At 45.7% G+C, this 21,141-nt stretch overlaps 1 protein-coding gene across 1 annotated transcript in view; it reads right to left on the reverse strand.

The window, feature by feature from the left end:
* Window positions 1-703: 703 nt before the first annotated feature.
* avil (advillin) overlaps window positions 704-21,141 on the reverse strand; it is a 59,153-nt gene continuing 38,715 nt past the window's right edge. The window contains exons 15-20 of the mRNA XM_057326623.1: window positions 2,915-3,063; window positions 2,656-2,800; window positions 2,217-2,405; window positions 1,895-1,963; window positions 1,683-1,790; window positions 704-1,483 (exon numbers count right to left, since the gene is read on the reverse strand). Coding sequence (XP_057182606.1) covers window positions 1,370-1,483; window positions 1,683-1,790; window positions 1,895-1,963; window positions 2,217-2,405; window positions 2,656-2,800; window positions 2,915-3,063 — 774 coding nt within the window. The 3' untranslated portion in view covers window positions 704-1,369. The remainder of the gene's footprint in view (window positions 1,484-1,682; window positions 1,791-1,894; window positions 1,964-2,216; window positions 2,406-2,655; window positions 2,801-2,914; window positions 3,064-21,141) is intronic.

Consider the following 21,141-nt stretch of genomic DNA (forward strand, 5'->3'; position numbering starts at 1 on the left):
AAAACAAAACACAACTATTCTGAGAAACCTGAAGGCGATGAGCTTCCTAATTTTTCGTCATACTGTAGATCTGTGACATCGCCATCTCACTGTCACCTCATCAACAACTAAATTTTGAACCTGTGTTGCAAAAAAGTTTTGGAGAAGGAGTGCCACATTAAACAGGAATACGTGTAATTACGTTTATAGTATAGACCAGAATATGTAGCTAACAGTAGAGTTAGTGGTCTATACAGTAACATCATGTAAAATACAGCTTTTCACACTTATTCAAGTACTTATCCTAGCACCTTCGCTAATGCAAAAAGAAAACAAAACACTTACTTCATAATCAAAGAGCTACTGTTCAATGAAGAATTTGTATCCTTTCTCTAGCTTTGATCTTGTGGTTAGCAAAAAATTGTCTGCAAGACGTTGTACATCATCTAGCCGTATTTGTGGCAGCTGTGCAAGGGACTTGGTAAACTCCATTCTGAGGCGCTAGCGAAAGTAACTTCTTCTTGAGATTTACTGACGGTTGGCAAACCAGCTTATAAGGTGCATTACCGCCACATTCTGTACTGGCTAGCGGATGTAACGATACACTGCTTCGCGGCAGAACGGAAGATGCGTGATGTCATGTGAAAAGGGCCTATTGGACAGTCAGTATAGTCCTGCCATCAGGCCGAAACATATGTAATGCAGAGAAGAGATGTTGCTTAGAGTTTATCGTTTTAATGAAAGATTATGAAGACATGTGAATAAAAACAAAAAACAAGGACCAACACAGATAAAGCATTTATAATAAACTTTGCAAGATTCCATTAAAAATAAGCATCGGCATTTGTGATTTTATGATGACTTTAAATCCTTACACAAAGCCACTGTAGATGTCTTACTGGGATAGCATAAAGCAGCATGAAATAGTGCATATGTTTATTTGATTTAATTTATTTCTTTGTGCTTGAATTAAGCTTGAAAGTTACTATAAATGTCCACAAATATCAAAATAACAATGGACTTATCCTGAACATTTTAACCTTTTCTGGTAAAGATATACATTCTACTACACATACAGAAGAAACATTTTCCAGGTGGATGAATGACATAAGTTACTATATTTGTCACTGGTATCATCATTCATTCAGTAAACAAACATAAATCCAGTAAAAATATTTGCTAATCAAGCCATTAGGTTTATTCCAAAACTATTTGTACTTTCACACAAAAAATCACAACACCCCCAAAAGATGTCAAATGCAACAAATTTGCTGATCTATGCATTAAAGTATAACATGGTTTACTAGACGCTCTTTTTATTTTAAATACACCGCATTCTTTATTTGCTGCAGACACGTTACATTACAACATTGTGTATTCCATATATACTTTAAAACAGCCCTTTTTCCTTCTTAATGTTGCTCTTTTTCCATTGAGGCAAAGTGTTAAATTCATCTCTGGACATTCCAAGGATGACATGGAAATCAGCATCAGAGAGACATTTCTGGAAAACAGAAAAGGGAGAAGCAGAAAATGTTACACTGCTTAATGTAAACATCAACATGCCATCAAACTCAATGCTGTGTTTGAAAATGTATGTTTTAAATTTCCAGGATTTGGGAAGAAAATGTCGAAAAACGGACTGAAGATATCTACATCAGTGTCCTGGAGAATCTGTGACACCCAGCTAAAGCTGCACACACCTCTCTGTTGGCAGGGTCCACATTCTCAGGTAGTTCCCCAGGCGGTTTGTTTATCAGCATTTCTGGTGGATATTCGTAAACAGCCTGATGCTCTCCCTCACTGGATGGCTGTTGTGAGACATTTATGCAGTCAAGTGGTAACTGAGAAGACTGAACAGTTATCATAATACAAGCATTTTATATTTGTGGTATACAAGAATATACAAACATACAGGTTCAACTTGAGTTGGTAATGTGACCTCTCCCAACTCTTCCTTTAGTTGCTCATAGGTTTTGCCACCCTGGCGTGAAAAGAAAAGAGTGTGCAAGTTGAAGTGAAGCTAGTATGGGAGCGTGTTTACATTTATGCATTTGGCAGACGCTTTTATCCAAAGCGACTTACATTGCATTATACTACACATTTGTTTCTGATATGTGCAATCCTTGAGATCGTGCCCATGATCTTGGCATTGCTAATGCCATGCTCTTACCACTGAGCTACAGGAAAGCTGTGTTCACATAAGGTTTCACTTTTAAAATTTAAATCAAACTTACGCTCCATTTTGTCGGGTCCCAGGCAGTAAACCAGCCAGTAAAGGTTGGGGGTTCAAAGCCCTGCTTCACAAGCATTATATGTGTGTCAGGGTCTCGCACTCCAGGATGGGTCCGCAGGTATTCTTGGCAAGTGGTCAAAGATTCCTTTCGCTCCACATCATTGGCTTCATTTCCTATCCAAAGGAATACCTGGAGGAGGCAAAAGAAACAAACATATGATACAATACATTTTAATCAATACAAATACAATTTGTAACTATTATACAAGGTGGAATCTGCATTAACCCATACTTTGTAAATCATACCGAAACAGTCACTGGTGTGACAGCAGTGTATAAATTCATACGAACTGGCTGTTTCATAAAATTGTAAAAACAAATTGTCATGAGATAAAGTCACTGTTAACAACAGTATACGATGTCATGCATGGATGATCTACCTGATCCCATGTGTCCAAAAGCATGACATCATCTTCTCTCAGATCATCCTGTGTGAACTGGGTGACCTCAGTGGCAATAAACCGACCGGTCTTATTGGAGCATTCAAAAAGACGGGGTTGATGATCTGGAGCAGTCTGTTGTAATCTTTAAGAGGAGAGAACACAGCTATGAATGCTGTCGAAACGACCACAAAGGTTTTGTCTTTGTATTTTTCAGACTGTAAACAGCGAGAAGATGGATCCTCTTTAAACGGTATACCTTCTGTCACTTGCATAAGGCGTCTTTCCACCTAAAAGTTCCCAGAACTCATTTGGCTCCTGTCCTTCAGCCATGATTTCTTCAGTTGCCCCTTGACCAATGAAGGCGCTCACTTCTTTTGCCATAGCCCTTTCATCTCCACTGGAGCCCTGCCAGGTTGTGAAGAGACTAGATTAGACCTACACAGTGTGACTATTGTTTTGTCCTACCAGGGGCCAATTGCCATTGCCTGGCATTCAGACAAAACAAATAAAGAGAAATAAAGAGCTCATGATAATGCTAATTAAAAAGTATTTAGAAGAACTCATCTGATCAATGGTAGGTTCATACAAACTCGAGGGTTATGATCTTAAATATAGGTGCGCTTGCTTTATCATTTTTTTTTTGCTTTAAATATAGGTGCGCTGTGCATATCAGTGTTACAAGTTCTCTAAGATGAAAGTCTGATGGCTGAAATACTGCGTTGTGTGCAAGAGTGAAACTCATTGTCATGTTCTTTGTGAACAGTTTCAGTGTTTTGCGATGCGATGCCACAAACGCCTTGTTTCTGTAGTCTTTTGTCACGTCGCTTTGCACTGCTCACGTGCGGTGTAGACAGGGTGTGACATGTATCGAATGCAGTCTTTAACATTAGTTAACAGTAGGCTTGTTTTACTTGCCGAACATACCCACACAAACATTGGGTGTCTGCCTTGCAGGTTTAAAATACTGTAGTACCTAGGGTTTATTTGAGATTTTTTTATTGATGAGTTTCTAGGTTTTATTCTATTTTATTTTTAAATAATTTATTTTAACAAAGCATTTTATTTTAATTTGTGTTTGTAACCCAGGCATCCTGGCCAAATTTGCCCATTCGCCTCTATACACCATGGCCTCATAATCATCCCCATATGTATTAATTGGCTTCGTAACTGTCTCTCCACCAATAAGCTGCCTCTGACTGAGGTAAAAAGGATGCCCCGGAACTTGGGTGGACGTGTAGCGAACTGAATCGCGTAGCCGAGACGGATCGTCTTCCTCAGCCAGCCTGACAGTCTGGGAAGCTGAGACCAAGCTCCCAGAAACCGAGACAGGGGGACAAGAGGTTTGATCTGCTTCATCGCCCCCGCGGAGGGTGGTTCGATGGCTAGCGATACGGATTCCTTGCCGGGGGAGGACCCCCGGGGAGGAGATCGGCTCTGCTGTTTTTCCTGCCTGGCGACTGTCCAGCTCAACGCACTGTCTGTCTGAGAGTGCTGAAGGCTGGTGTTTATACTCAACATTGCGCTTCGCCGTGACGCAACGTCGAGTTGCCGTCCACCGTCGACCAGAGGGTGGGAACGGTTGTGAAAACCCAGAGAGAGAGGAAACTCTTTTCGTGAGGAAGTGGGCGCTGCCCCCCCAGGGGGGACCAGCTGATGGTAGGACGGGGCAGGAACCGTCCCTATCCGACCCAGCGATGGAGTGGCTGGGATCGGGCCCGGTGGTAATCTCGATCTCCCTGGGGTCTCTCCGTCAGGGCCGCTTCTGCTTCCGCGACGGCTGCTGACGGGGAGGCGGTTTCCTCTTTGACGTCCTTTTCCGGGAGGCAGCCTGAAAAGGGGGCACTGGAGCCGGAACCGGAGTCGAAGAGGGCCGGGGCTGCTGGGAAGCAGATGCCGCTCGGGATCTCGAAGGCCTGACGGCGGCCGAGTCACGGCGGGGCAGGATATGTTTGATGGCCTCCGTCTGCTTCTTCACTGTCGAGAACTGCTGAGAGAAATCCTCAACGGTGTCACCAAACAGCCCTCCCTGCGAGATGGGGGCGTCGAGAAAGCGAACCTTCTCGGCGTCCCGCATCTGCGCAAGGTTGAGCCAGAGGTGCCTCTCTTGGACCACCATGGTGGACACCGCCAGTCACCTTAGTCGCCCGTAGAGCGAGATCGGTGGCGGTACGGAGTTCCTGCATTACCGTTGGGTTGGTCTTACCCTCGTGGAGCTCCTTCAACGCCTTGGCCTGGTGGACCTGCAGGATGGCCATGGCGTGGAGGGAGGAGGTGGCCTGACCCGCAGCCGTGTAAGCCTTCGACACCAGTGATGCCGAAAACTTACACGCCTTGGATGGGAGTCTAGGCCGAGCTCTCCAGGTGGCCGCTGTCTGCGGGCACAGGTGCACCGCGACAGCACGCTCCACCTGGGGAATCTCGACATAGCCCCTGGCCGCCCCACCATCGAGGGAAGTAAGGGCGACTGAGCCTTTCTGATTGGAACGGGCTGTGAGGGACGCGTTCCAAGTCTTACTCAGCTCCTTATGCACTTCCGGGAAGAACGGGACCGGAGCTGGGCGCGGCTTGGAGCCACGCTCAGACCCCAGGTACCACGTATCCAGCCGCGAGCGCTGGGGTAAAGGTGGTGCTGTGCACTGCAGCCCAATGCTCGCGGCGGCCTGGAAAAGCATGGTTGACATCTCAATGTCTGCCTCTTCCTGGGCTCGACCCCCCGGGGGAGGGAGCTCCGAGGAATCGTCGGGGTCGGATGCCAAAAGATCACCCTCCGATGCTGTGATCGACAGCTCATCTTCGTCACGCACTTCCGAGTACATGGCGGAGGAACAAGACGGGGTAGGACCGTCTTTTAAGGGATGGTCAGACGAGCGAGACGGGGCGTGAACGGTCCGTGAGCCTGCGGCTGGCGGGTTAACGTTCACAGTGATCCCCATATCACCCCCGGTGTTAACCGAAGCGGGCGGCAGGGCCGTAGTCACTGCCATCACGGATCGGGTAACAGACGAGGTGGTGGCTTTATCCAGAAAGAATACCGCCACCTGTGACCGCAACGCCTGGATAGCCATCCGCCCGCAGTGCGGGCAGGATGTATCCACGAAGGCTGCTTCAGCGTGCCGGAGACCCAAACATCTGAGACAGACATCGTGTCCGTCCCCTTCCTCAATGAGCGCGTCGCACCCAAGAGAACAGCGGGACATGCCACGCAGGAGAACTTTGCTCTTTTAGAAAAAAAGAATTGCTCAGACACTTCCGGAACTGCCGAGACGCCCAGGGGAAAGTCGCTGCAGGAAGGGACCGTCCGCTGCACCACGTCGTAGATTCCAGCAGAATAAGATCAACGAAGATGTGGAGATCGCTCATCAGATGCTTAGGCTCTGAAGAACAAAAGGTGAATGAATGAGCACGCCGGCTTCCCTCTTATACCCGGACATCCGGGGAGGAGCCAGGCATGCAAATTTCATTCGCCAATTTTCATTGGCCTTTTCTAAATACTCAGAAGATGATAGGTTCTCAAGACAAACCCCATTCTGTCGGTTCGACACAACGTCGAGAGACCGACAGAAAGGGAACCTAAGACACTTCGACTTGTGTCATTTCTGTCAAGTTTTTAATTACTTTGTGCCTTTTTGCCACATTGCAGTGACATAATAAGGCAGAGAGTTTTTTTATTGATGGACAATGAGGATGTTGCTGCGGCTAACACAAGACTATAAAGTTGCAAAAGCGAAAGTGAAACTATCCTCGTGTTCCGCTTCCAAACAATAACGGCAAGTAATTAACTGCAGTATGGGATCCCTATTCCAAGTGCCACAGCACTGAACTGTGTCAGGACATCGAGCACAGCGACACTGACTGGTCTGGACGTGTCACTAGTGAGCACTCCGCTATATCATAACCTTCCAGTGTAAGTACTAAGGCATCACCTTGAGCTTGTTGAAAGATGAGTGAGGACCACCAGTGAGGAGAGTTCATGGGAACATGGCTGTGCATGCCCCATCCGCTCGCGTTTACTAGATACTCGCTTGGTCTCGTGTAATCAGAGTTAAGTGTTAACGCAGTGTCTTCTGAACGCGAGTGTCTTTTTTATCATATACCCTTTCGACGCGTCTGCAGCAGGCACGCATTTTGACATGATGCATGATGCACATAGGTTCACGTGAAGCGCTGAACACGTATTTTGAATTCCTGCTTCCCCTGAAGAGGAGGTACTGATCGCCACTGATATGGAGCTCCAACTCAGGTATAGGGGTTCACTTCTAATACCAGGCATGGTGAGCAAGACACTCCACCCTGCTTGTCACTACAGTGCTTAATGGAATGCCTGTACTTGTGCCTGTGCCTATACCACAGGTGGAAGTAGAATTGGCAAAAAATTGCACACTAACTCACATAGTGGAGGGGAAAAAGGGCTTAAGCAGGCGTTCGCCCAGCCAGCCGCAGGTCTCACTTGATGGTACCATGCAAAACATAAGCTGACACCGGCTTTACATGAAGATTGTAGAACCTTCCAAAAGTAATGGGCATAGCCCAACCCGCAGAGAGGCACCTTGTGCCAGTGCACAAGAAGAGGCTAGACCCTGAGAGCTCTCGGCACCGGTATGCTGTGGTGATGGCATTCACAATGATTCTTCCTCCTCGCGCCCCTCAGGAACCTGATTGTCTGGGGCCTCATTTATAACCGTTGCACAAAACATGCCCTGAAAGAGGCGTATGCCACTTCCTACGCAAAAGATGAGATTTATAAAAACTTGACTGTAAAATTTACGCACCTGCACACAAACTCTAAGCCATGCGCACAGACATTTTGGAGACTAGGGGAATTGGTGACACAGATGGCGAGGTGGTGAACTCAAGTCAGATTGCAGAGAGTAAAGAGAAGAATGATTATAAGTATGCCTCACACAGATTTTATTTCACACCACATCATACGTTAGATCCATGTTATCATGAAGATGTGAGTGATAGGCTAATTGTTTCATGCACACCTTCTTGTAAAATCCAACTCAAATCTTAAATCAAAATGAATTCTAAATATTTAATCAGTGCTGTCTCACCATGACATTGTCTAATTTTCTAATCAGACATGGTATTTTGTGTACGTTTATTACTTTGTGCGCACACTTCCCAGCAAACATGCCCGTGCAGGCCCACTGTGGGTTTACTGTGGGACAGTGTGGGCAGGGCAAACCCACACCAATCCCCAAGTGGGTCCCACATGGGTTAACCCATGTAGGGCCCACGTGGTTTTGCCTGTGTGGGCCCCAATGGGGGGTTTTCTGTGGGCCAGCCCACTGTGGGTTTGCCCACGGAAATCCCACACTGGACCTACATGGGTTAGCCCATAGTGGGCCAGCCCACTGTGAAACCCTGATTTTGCCCTTTTGGGCACCTATGATGGTTGTTAGTGGGTGAACCCAGTGTGGGCACAGCAGCTTGGCAAAACACAATAAATTAAAGAATTATGGCTTTATTTTAAAGCAATCAAAATTACCTAATTACAAAGATGTTCATATTTAGCTTTTGCCATTTCTGTTTTTTTAAATACATCAAAGGAAACAATTAAATGGTTTTAGTGGTCAATTAAATATGTATAGTTATTAAAAAAACATCAAATCTTTACATAAAATATAAAAGTTTTGAAAACAACACTTAACACAATTAGAAAATTATTTTTTTGCCATCACAAATGCATTATTTAACGACAATTCTAACATTTAAAATATAGACATTTGAAAAATAACTTTTTAATATGAAACAGAAAGCACCAGTAGGTGGCGACAGGTCACTGTTCCCACTCTGGAGGGCTGAACTCTCTTTATACTCTTTATATAACGAGATAACAACCAGCTACTTATTGATATGGCGTTCACATGCGACATGAGCTTATTACAATATTATCCTATATTACAAAACTTGGACCGAGTTTTCGGCACTATACACTGTGTGTATAGTGTATAGTAATATAAATGTAAATTAATAAAAAAATAATACAATAAAATAATAAAATGTTTTAAAAAATAAACCCGGAAGTGCTTCTTGCCCAGGCAGCGTTGTTGTTTACGTCTTTGAGGCGGCAAGCGCGAGCCCAGCGGACATTCTGTGGACATCGCCTCTGATTTGTTTCTTTGGTGAAGTGCTCTTTTAATCTATTTTATTTTAAAACGCATTACACCCATACAAAAACCATTGACAAGAAGACGTATTAAGAAAATCTTGAATTACTGAAAAAGGGCACATAGTTTGAGCAAACAGTTCTTTACCTCAGGCGTGACAGTTTTAACTGCATAACGGACACTTAAAACCCAATAAATTATCATTAAATGGACGGGCTGTATTTTCCATTAAATCTTCAATGTTCACAGGATTGTGAACTCAACAATTATTACCATTAATATAACGTTAGTATCTGTGGGACCTCATTTGTACGTTTGGGCTAATGGACGGAACCAAATCCCCGGGGGCACCATGCCGTACACGCAACACTCCGTTCCGCCCACGGCCCACCTCATGTTTGTACCAGTTGTACCTGGATCACATCATAGCTGTCTTTGTCTTTATGCGTGCCGCACTGACGGCGTATGACGTTACAGTACCGAGAGAACGATTGGAGAGCAGGCCGCTCTCTCGCGGTACCGTGAATTCATCCGCTGATCAGTCTGTGCAGCACCGCGTGCCGTGTAGCCGAACAGATGTCCACCTCAGACAACAACAACAGCTATGCCCGGGAAGAGAAAGCAGTCTGGTGCTGGAAACGAAAATGGGAAAATCCAAAGACGAATCTCCCGCATCACTTCAGGTAAGTCCACAAGCCTGTCAAACCACCAACTCATCTGCCTAATGTGATTAAACTATTTTCTAGGGATGCACGGTATCATCGGCACGCACGATATCATCGGCAGGCCGATATTATCGGCAGATAATGGCTTATAAATTAATTATCGGCATAGGCCGATAAAGAAAATAACGCCGATAGGAAGCTGTAATTAAGTCATGCTTGTAAAAGCAGCACATTCTTACATTAACTGAGTGCGCAAAGAAATCCATCTCTGCGCCCGTCAGCCACGCACTGCCTATTTATTGATTAACGTTTTTAACTAAAACACAGAGTAAAAATAAAGTTGAATCCTGCCCATCGTCCATCGGGAGTAGACTTTGAACTTGAGCTCAAGCGTGCATAATATGCAACGTGCCGCCCTGTGACTTTCGTCTCTGCACACTGCCGTTTTGTAGTCTCCATTTCTAAGACACCTACAGGTGCTGGTCATATAATTAGAATATCATCAAAAAGTTGATTTATTTCACTAATTCCATTCAAAAAGTGAAACTTGTATATTATATTCATTCATTACACACAGACTGATATATTTCAAATGTTTATTTCTTTTAATTTGATGATTATAACTGACAGCTAATGAAAATCCCAAATTCAGTATCTCAGAAAATTAGAATATTACTTAAGACCAATACAAAGAAAGGATTTTTAGAAATCTTGGCCAACTGAAAAGTATGAACATGAAAAGTATGAGCATGTACAGCACTCAATACTTAGTTGGGGCTCCTTTTGCCTGAATTACTGCAGCAATGCGGCGTGGCATGGAGTGGATCAGTCTGTGGCACTGCTCAGGTGTTATGAGAGCCCAGGTTGCTCTGATAGTGGCCTTCAGCTCTTCTGCATTGTTGGGTCTGGCATATCGCATCTTCCTCTTCACAATACCCCATAGATTTTCTATGGGGTTAAGGTCAGGCGAGTTTGCTGGCCAATTAAGAACAGGGATACCATGGTCCTTAAACCAGGTACTGGTAGCTTTGGCACTGTGTGCAGGTGCCAAGTCCTGTTGGAAAATGAAATCTGCATCTCCATAAAGTTGGTCAGCAGCAGGAAGCATCAGAAGCGTCTCGCCTGGGCTAAAGACAAAAAGGACTGGACTGCTGCTGAGTGGTCCAAAGTTATGTTCTCTGATGAAAGTAAATTTTGCATTTCCTTTGGAAATCAGGGTCCCAGAGTCTGGAGGAAGAGAGGAGAGGCACAGAATCCACGTTGCTTGAGGTCCAGTGTAAAGTTTCCACAGTCAGTGATGGTTTGGGGTGCCATGTCATCTGCTGGTGTTGGTCCACTGTGTTTTCTGAGGTCCAAGGTCAACGCAGCCATATACCAGGAAGTTTTAGAGCACTTCATGCTTCCTGCTGCTGACCAACTTCACGGAGATGACCAGCACCTGTATGCTCTTGTTGCTTCTTTAATTAATATTCACCAAATTCATTTTCCAAATGTTTTAAAATTATTTCGTTTATCATAATTTTAAAATGTGAAAAGCAGGGCGACATCATCGCTTGTCCGGGACAAGTGAATGTTTTGTATGGGCAAGTGAGAGATAACTTTACTTGCCCGACTGGACAAGTAACTTGAAAAAAATAACAACAGTGCGACATATATGTAGAATAATAAGAATATGTGCATTAGACAGAGCTGTGTGTTTGTGTGTAGTGCGTTTGTCGTGGTGGTGCTTGTTGTGTGTGACAATAATCAATGGCGCATCGCACTGAATCCATGTAACTACATGCGGAGCTGAATCCTGTTATTTAAATGTCATCTGGCTGTTCTGCGTGTCTGAGTGAATTACGTGCACAGTTTAACATACAACACGAGTGATGGTCGAGGATTTTATCTGCGTCTGCACTGTATGAGGATGTGAACTTCATTTCCAGAGTTGCTCTGAGAGTTTATTTTATGAGCGTTTTACTGTTTGAGTGAAGCTATCTGCAAACAAGCGTCTTCCTGAAGACCCGTCAAAATAAAAGTTCCGGTAAATTGAACAGACTAAAAATACTGTGGTGTACTATAGTATTTGCTTTTGAAAATTGTAGTGAATTGATAAACACTGTATACTATAGTAAAGTTAAAAAACACTATAGTATCTAAGAATTTTACTGCAGTTTACTATAGTATACTACAGTAATTTATGTGGACAAATATACCACTATTGTATAGTTAAAAAGGAAAAATACACAACTGAGAATATTCAAACAAATTTAGGTAATCTAAAAACGATACGGCCCTAATTTATTCATCTGTATGTAACATTAATGTCTTTTGTCAGTTAACTGTCTATTCATAATGAACTGTACTTGCATATTTTTTTTAATGATGACAACAGACGATTTATACTCCTACAGTTTGGCCTGTGCTACCAAACTTTAAACCTCTCTAGCACCAGTGCTATGTGCAAAAAAAGTTAACCTACAGCCTTACCACTAATAATTACTGCTTGCCTTTGTCTTATAGCAGTCACGGAGAGTAGGCCTATAACCAAATTCATGCAGCCAAAGCAGACACTAGTTAAAATGCTTAGAAGCAAACTTTACCAATCTAGATCCGGAACAATTATATTGAGAATTCAAATGAAATATCATTTTTTTTTATCATTGGAAAAGTCATTTTTGTACTCGGACAAGTGAATGACAAGTTTACTTGTCCGAAGGACAACCACATGACAATACTTAATGTCAAGCCCTGTGAAAAGGCACGGTCACTGAAGTGACCGGGCTATGCCCCCTTGTTTTTTTCCACGGGCTCAGTGCTGGCGCTTATTTTTTCCCATGCAGCTTATAATTGCGACCAAAGCACGTTGGTTGAAAAAACACTCAGTGGATAGACAGCATATATCGGTATCGCCATCGGCTATCGGCTTAATTGAAGTGGAAATTATCAGCATATCGGATATCAGCAAAAATCCAATATCGTGCATCACTACTATTTTCAATCCAATGTCTCATATAATTTCAGGTATTTTAATGATATTGTGCGTTTTGAACCATGGTAAAAATATATGTTGTAAAGAGGTGTATGTTAATAGTAGGACTTGTGCATATGGGGGTTTCTCCTTTCTAAATTATTATTTGAAGTAACAAAACCTGCCTTATTGTATAAAACCAATCAAGCATAAAAACATAACATAAAAAACAACGTTTGTTTAATTAAACACAGACTGCTTTAATGAATTTACTAAGTAAGTGTTTGTAATAAGTTTAAGGTGCATTAAGTTCTTTGAAAAAATGCTTGGATTTATACTACACATAACACAAAACATTATCCTATTCCTAAAAGTAAATTTTTTACATTATAACTTACAAATATTTTCTGCATTGTTCATTACAGAGTCAGTTCTGAAATTTGTTACAAAAGATGCCATGGCAATGTCCAGCACTTCTCTGGAAACCCCCAGAGGCTGCACTACAACTGACACACGTCTGAAGCAAGACCAGCTTAACAGGTACAGATGCTGCATCATTTATAATGGTTGTTTGTACTCTGTAGATCGTCTTGGTTACGGATGTAACCTCAGTTCCCTGATGGAGGTAACGAGACGTTGTGTCGAACCGACACATGGGGTTCGTCTTTGAGAACCAATTGCTTCCGACTGCTTAGAAAAGGCCAATGAAAATTGGCGAATGAAATTTGCATGCCGGACTCTGCCCCCGGATATCCGGGTATAAAAGGGAGACGGCGTGCTTCATTCATTCACCTTTGTTCTGAGGAGCCTGAGACCTCTCACGACTGCTGCAGTGGGCAGCACGTGTTTGTGGCAAGAAGGACACAATGTCTCGTTCCCTCCATCAGGGAACTGAGGTTACATTCGTAACCAAGACGTTCCTTTTCTGTTGGTCTCTCGACGTTGTGTTGAACCGACAGATGGGGTTCCTATGGAAAACGCCACAACACTGTGCCGTCACAATCTCTAGCGAAGCGACAGTGACTGGCCTGGGCGTGTCAGCCGTGAGCGCTACCGCGAAATTGTAACCTACCAGTGGGTAGGTAGGGGGTCCCAGAGCTTTACTTGAAAGGTGGGAAGGCCCCTACCTTCGGCCTCACAGGCGGCGGCCTTGTTTCTCTAACAGCGAGAAGCCGCCCGGAACCATAAGGCCACTGGGTAAGCGCTACTTCCTCAAGCGGGGTATGCGCTACAGAGACCACTTCCTACCATAGGGAGGAGTTTAGTGGAGATACCAACATGGTCTCACCGTTAGGGGAGAGCTCATGGGAAGAATGTGCGGACTGAAGGAGTTAACCGCAAGGTAGAGGTCCACCTAGGGAAGGTCATGGGTTACCAAGGTGGGAACCAGCATGAGGATACATCAGACGGAACCGCCCTGTTGGGGGGTTGCAACGTCTGGTAGCACTAGGTCCGGTTAGAGCTATGTAGCGAATAACTCAGGTGGTACCCGGCCTAAAGGGCAGGGCTGCTCTGCCCAGCCCGCCCGCAGGAGGTGCTTGCTTAGTGATGGATGGAGTGCCTGTTCTTCGCCCAGTGGGGAAAGAATGGAGGCTGAATTAGTACGCTGATCCACTCGAGAGAGGGGGGAAGGTACCATCATAGGTGTACACCCTACCGGTTGCCAGTCCTACATGGTACCATGCAGGATGCTGGCTGACACCGGTTCTACGCGGAGGTTGTAGAACCTCGGCAAGGTGTTGGGTGTAGCCCAACCCGCAGCTCTGCATATGACTGTGAGAGAGGCGCCGCGTGCCAGTGCCCACGAGGAGGCTATGCCCCGGGTGGAGTGAGCTCTCACTGCAAGTGGGCACGGGCGATTTTGGAATTGGTAGGCCGTCGTGACAGCGTCCACAATCCAGTGTGACAACCTCTGCTTGGAGACAGCTCACCCCTTCTGCTGACCTCCGAAACAGACAAAGAGCTGATCCGAGCTCCTGAAGCTCTGTGTGTGGTCTAAATAAAGGCGCAGTGCGCGTACTGGACACAACACGGACGGGGTTGGGTCTTCCTCCCCCATGGGGAGCGCCTGTAAGTTCACCACCTGGTCCCGAAAGGGAGTGGTGGGAACTTTGGGCACGTAGCCGGGCCGAGGTCTCAGGATAACTTCAGGATAACAGAATTCTAGGCAGTCAGGGGACACGGAGAATGCTTGTAGGTCCCCTACCCTCTTGATGGAGGCGAGCGCCATCAGGAGAACCATCTTCATGGTGAGATGAGGAAGAGCGGCATCTCCTAGGGGCTCGAAGGGGGGCCACATCCAGGTCCCAAGAAGGTATGGAGCACTCCTCGTGCCCCTTAGGAACCTAATGACCAGGTCCTGCTGTCCTAGAGACTTTCCAGCAACTGAGTTGTGATGAGCGGCAATGGCGGCTATATACACTTTCAGTGTGGAAGGGGAGAGGTTAGTCTCAAGTCTCTCTTGTAGGAAGGATAGCACGGTCCCGATCGCACAACTCGAGTCTTCTCCTCGAGAAGCGCACCAGGACGAGAAGAGGCGCCACTTGTAGGCGTACAGTCGCCTAGTGGCTGGTGCCCTTGCCTGAGATATGGTCTCTACCACCGCCGGGGGTAGACCGCTCAGGATCTCCTCGTCCCGTCCAGGGGCCAGACATGGAGGTTCCAGAGGTCTGGCCTGGGGTGCCATAACATGCCCTTCCCCTGGGAAAGCAGGTCCTTCGTCAGGGGAATCGGCCAGGGGGGAGCTGTCGTCAAGAGCATTAGCTCCGAGAACCAAGTCCGGTTGGGCCAGTGTGGCGCAACGAATAACACTTGATGCTCCTCTTCCCTGACCTTGCACAGGGTCTGTGCAATGAGGCTCACTGGGGGGAAGGCGTACTTCCGCTTGTCCCGCGGCCAGCTGTGCGCTAGGGCATCCGTGCCGAGGGGTCCCTCGGTCAGGGAGTACCAAAGCGGGCAATGGGTGGTTTCGAGGGAGGCGAACAGGTCCACCTGAGCCTGCCCGAACTGCACCCAAATGAGCTGGACTGCGCGGGGTGGAGTCGCCAGTCTCCGCGAGGCGTCAACTGACGAGAGAGCGCATCGGCTGTCTGCTTCCGGTCGCCTGGGATGTACGTGGCACGCAGGGAGCAGGTCACCTGCTGACTCCACAGGAGGAGACGTCGGGCGAGTCGTGTTAACTGCAGTGAGCGAACGCTACACCAGTGATGCCGAAGTCCTACACGCTTTGGATGGGATTTTCGGTCGACCTCTCCAGGTGGACGCCGCTTGCGGGCACAGGTGCACCGCGACTGCACGTTCCACCTGGGGCACGTAGATGTAACCCCTAGCTGCCCCACCATCGAGGGAAGAAAGAGCGACGGAACTGGTTTGACGTGTACGAGCCGAAAAAGGGGCGTTCCACGTCTTTGTTAGTTCCTCATGCACCTCCGGGAAGAACGGAACCGGGGTTGGGCGCGGCTTGGAGCCGCGCTCAGAGCCCAAGAACCATGTATCCAGCCGCAAGCGCTGGGGGAGAGGCACCGGAGTGCACTCTAACCCAATGCTCACGGCGGCCCGGGAAAGCATGGCTGATATCTCGAAATCCGCCTCTTCCTGAGCTCGACCCCCCGTGGGAGGGAGCTGCAAGGAATCTTCGGGATCAGATGCCAGCAAATCGCTCTCCGATGCTGCGATAGACATCTCATCTTCTTCACGCATCGTGTCCGAATGCATGAATGAGGGGAACGGTGAGGCGAGCGAGACGGGGTGCGAGCGGTCCGCGAGCGCTTGGCTGACGGATTTACGCTTGCAGTAGCCCCCATATCACCCTCGCCGCTCGCCTTGGCGGACGGTCTCGAACACCTCTGGAACCGCCAAGACGCCCAGGGGAAGTCGCCGCAGGAAGGGACAGTCCGCTGCACCACATCGTAGAACCGGCAGTCTGTAGTTGCTAAGTAGTAGCGAGTCTTTGTACTTCATAAGCGAAGGCTCCGAAGAACAAAAGGTGAATGAATGAAGCACGCCATCTCCCTTTTATACCCGGATATCCGGGGGCGGAGTCCGGCATGCAAATTTCATTCACCAATTTTTATTGGCCTTTTCTAAGTAGTCGGAAGCGATTGGTTCTCAAGGACGAACCCCATCTGTCAGTTCGACACAACGTCGAGAGACCGACAGAAAGGGAAATACTGTTATAAATCGTCACAATGCATTTTTTATATTTCAGTAAAGTTCTATTCTGACACCCAATGTAGTTGTGTGTTTTTGTATTGTTTTATCTTTAATGGGGAACCACAAAACAACTTTGCTTAGGGCTTCCATTTGGTCAGCAGCAGCTCTGCATATTATGGTGGTTTTTCTATTACAGTATTAAGGTTAACACTGTGAAAAACAACTTGAAATTACTGTATAAAAGATGGAGTCAGATATGTATTCTTTGGACATCATCAGATGAACTCTGTGTGTCTCACTTTGCTTGCCCGGGTAAATAAAGTTTAAACTCTTGGCATCTGGAACCCTTGTCTCTGAGATTTCTTTCTGCGATGGAAGGCCGATTCGCCACAACAATATCTCTCACATACACTGAAAGAGCGAGTGGGAGACAAAAAAAGACTCATGAAAACAACTTTTTGGGTCTTTTTTGTGTTAATTGACATCTGACTGTTGTAAGTCAATCTAATAATCTTCCTGCATCTCTGATTTGCCATGCTCATAACTGGTCTAATCAATTTGTACAGCAATGTCTGACCACTGTTTTTCTTTTTTGCTTTTGTTATTCTGTCAGCAGCAGCAGCTATAAATACACCCCAACATTTTTTTTCAGAGCTACAGTATACATAATAAAACAATAAAGTAATTTACTCATTTACTGTGTACTGTTAATGCCGATCCATTAATCTCATTTTAACTCAACCAACCGCAGCTCTCTCATTTTCTCATTCAGTTAAACTCTCAGTTCAGCAGCTCCCGGTGCAGTCCTTAAACTCAGTTTCCCCCTTCAAAATGCTGCTTTAGTTCCTGAGTCCCTTAAAGGGATAGTTCACCCAAAAAAATGAAAATTCTGTCATCATTTACTCACCCTCTTGTCTTTCAAACCTGTATGACTTCTTTCTTCTGCAGAGCACAGAAGAAGATTTTTTTGAAGAATGCTGGTACCCATTGACTTGCATTGGTTATGTATCCATACAATGGAAGTCAATAGGTTCTGCCACCATTCGGTTAGCAAAATTCTTCAAAATATCTTCTTTTCTGTTCTGCAAAAGTTAGAAAGTCATAAAGATTTGAAATGACAAGAGGGTGAGTAAATGATAACACAATCTTTATTTTTGGGTGAACCCAAAACTTTCTTACCTTAAAATGCTATAGTGCATTGGGAAACTTTTTGAGGTCAATGTGAACAATTCTTGAACAACCCTTGTTTTGTTTTTAGCATGTTATTCAATGTTATTTCTTTACCACTTAGACGCTGTGACCAAATGCATCCAGCCCACAGAATGTTAAGCGGACATTGTAATGCAAGAGATAGAGATGGGGTACGGCAGGGACGAGTCAGAACTGTAACAAGAGACAAACTTAATGGTGCCCCTTATAGTATTGATTTTTCCTTTTTAAAATTCTTCTAAATGTTCTGTGGTTGTGTTTACTGCTGTTTTAAATAGCTGTTAAGTTCTGTTTTCCTGCTGTAATAAAACAAATCTCGATATATTTAGTTATTTTTATTAATAATGTAATTATAATTTTTTGGGCTGTAAATAAATTATTTTAAAATCATGACCCTCGGTTTATTACTGTTACTTTTTACAAGTGCAGTTGTTCTGCATATGCATCAATAGTAATATTGTGGTGTTCTGCAGGTATTAAGGCGAACCACTTTCCCCACTCTTGTAAGTGTGCCGACAGTAAGCACACACTTTGCCCAGTGTGCCCAGATTAGACAACCTCATAACTGATGAAGATTGGCTTAGGTAAGGTCAATTTTCATCTTTTGCCAACCAGAGGCAGAGGTTTTCACACACAAACACAGTCACACAGAGTACACTAATGCCTAGGAGTCAGACTCAGAGAGCGATGGCAAGAGCAACAAGTTCAAATGTAGCTTTCGCAAACCGGATTTAAACACTACTTTTCCCTTGTTATGTTGAAACACAAGGAATGTGTATGTAACGTGCAACTTATGCCCAGGAAGAAAGAGACTCCACATCGGTGGAAAGTAATTCTAATCTAATGAAGCACCTCACAATCACATGGTCACATGCCGCCACAAAATTAGTGGCTGAGACCTTGTCCATATGTTTCCATTGAAAACGGAGTTTTGGTTTTAAAACGGTCTTCGACCACACTAGCGTTTTCAAGTGTTTTCCAAATGCTGCCTATCCACACTGAAACTGAAAACAGATACATCCATGCTGCGCAGTAAAACATATGCTACAGTGTGTGTGGGCTTTTGTTTACTTTCTGCCTTATTATGTCACGGCAATGTGAAGCAAAGCAAAGAGACTTTTTAAAGTGGATGTAATGAGGCAGGAATGCTGCTGCGGGTGACACTAAACTATATCATTTCCAAAGCGAAAGTGAACTTATCCTTGCGGTCCACTGTCAAACAATAACTGCGAGTAATTAAATATTCCGTCTCCTAAAATGCGATCTAAAGTATGCACATACTAACATTCCGCTATCATACTGGAAAGCAAAACATTAAGAGCACTTCTTGTTATTAAACTGTTTACTTCTGAAAGAAGCTACGTAAAATGAGTAGTACAGTAAGGTATGTCTAGCAGTCATGAAGTTGGTACATGTCTTTGTCTTTAGAGGCATCATTTATTTTTAGACTTATTTGTTGACCAGTTGGGGTCAGTGCAATAAAAAGTAAAAGTTCTGAACTATTCTATTGTGTTTTATTGTTCCAGTATATTTACAATAATAATATATTGATGTATAAAATATTGAATTTAATAGGTGTCTCTCACATTGACCAACAGAACATTAAAATAGTGTAGATTAGTCAACAATGTTTTATACAAATAATTTACTCGATTTAGTTTCCATTTCATTCATTTAAAGGCGCAGTTCTTAATTAACAGTGGCCACTAGCGTTGTATTATAGATTTGCCACAAATCGCTCAGTCCAAACACGACGGTGGCCACCACAGTACAAAAAGATGTCGTTCTCATGTTGACGCAGAGATTTTGTGGGCATTAGAAAGACTGTAGAAAGAGCTATGACTTATGTATTACATAAAATAAAAGGTTTGTGGATTTTAAGTTTAAAAAGAAGGATAAAAGTCAGGCAGGAGCTAGGACCTGTGTTAATATTATAAAGACTTTTCAGCAGAGACGCGTTAAGACCTGCGGTACTAAGGCTTTTAGCAGATATGTACTCACAGATATCTATGGAGATACTTTCCAGCAGAGAGACGTTGGAGAGAAAGATCGTCTAAAAATCACCCCCGAGGAGGTTGCTTTGATTCGGATCAGTATGTGAGTAACATACTAACATACCAAGATATGTTGTTGTTGTAATATTAGCTGTGCGATGGAGCAGTTTTGAGCATCATGGCGGATGCCCTGGATCGGACGGCGTCCACAATAGTGGTCCAAGGGAGACATCTGTGGCTCAATCTTGTGTAGTGACGCTCAGAAGATGAGCCTTCTAGATGCGGCCATCTCGCAAGCGGGGCTGTGTGGTGACTCCGTGGTGAAGAAGCAGACTACTCCGCCGTGACCCGGCCACCTATCGGTTGTCAAGGTCCCAAGCGCAGCCTGCTCCCCAGCAGCCCCGCCCCTCCGTGGTGGCCCCTCTGGTACTGGGGCCCTCCGAGCGACGGCCCACCAGAGATGTAGAGCCCCGTGGGAGAGGGCTTCTACCCCGTTAGGAATCCGCCTAGGAGACAGAGCGGCCCTGACGGGATGAGCCAGGGGGATTGAGAGTAACAGCGGGCCCGACCCCTCCGGCCAGGTCATCGCCGGCGGGTCGAAGCGGGATGCCACCTGCCACGTTCCCCACCCAAGCCGGGCCATTTTTAGGGCCGGGCGCCCACTCTCTCTCGAAAGAGCTTCTCTCTCCGGGCTTCCCCACAGCACTCTCGATATGGCGGTGCGCTGGGCGACACAACTTCTCGCTGCCTTCCGCAATCTCCACTTGACGTTGCATTGGCCGGCAGTAACACCAGACAGGTAAGTCAGCAGAGCCGTCAACCTCCCCGGGGTTCCGCCCCATGTGATGTGACCGCTCTGTCAGTCACCGAACCAGCCTCCCACAGCACGGTGAAGCAGATCGTCCCTCTGGTTCCGCTGTCACGGTTCTTGGGCGCTTGGCAAGAGTGCACCAGCCCGTCACGCTGGCTAGCGAGGACAATCCATCTCGGTTCGAAAGGAGAACGCTCCCGTGCTTTGGACAAGGTTGCCGCCCTTCTGGCGAAAGGTGCAATTGAACCCGTCCTTCTAACCGAGATGTCTTCTGGGTTTTACAGCCCGTACTTCATAGTGCCCAAAAAAGGTGGGGGGCTGCGCCCCATTCTGCATCTGCGCCTCCTGAACAAGCACCTACACAAGCTGCCGTTCAGGATGCTGACGCAGAGGCGCATCTTTGGCTAAGTTTGTCACCAAGATTGGTTCTTGGCAATCGACCTGAAGGACGCGTAATTTCACGTCTCCATCCTCTCTCCGACCGTTCCTGTTGTTCATGTTCGAGGGAAGAGCGTATCAGTACAAGGTCCTGCCCTTCGGTCTGGCCCTGTCTCCTCAGGTTTTTACCAAACTCGTAGAGGCTGCC

The sequence above is a fragment of the Triplophysa rosa genome, unplaced genomic scaffold (genome assembly GCF_024868665.1).
Source record: "Triplophysa rosa unplaced genomic scaffold, Trosa_1v2 scaffold115_ERROPOS1579659+, whole genome shotgun sequence".
In the NCBI taxonomy this organism is placed as follows: domain Eukaryota; kingdom Metazoa; phylum Chordata; class Actinopteri; order Cypriniformes; family Nemacheilidae; genus Triplophysa; species Triplophysa rosa.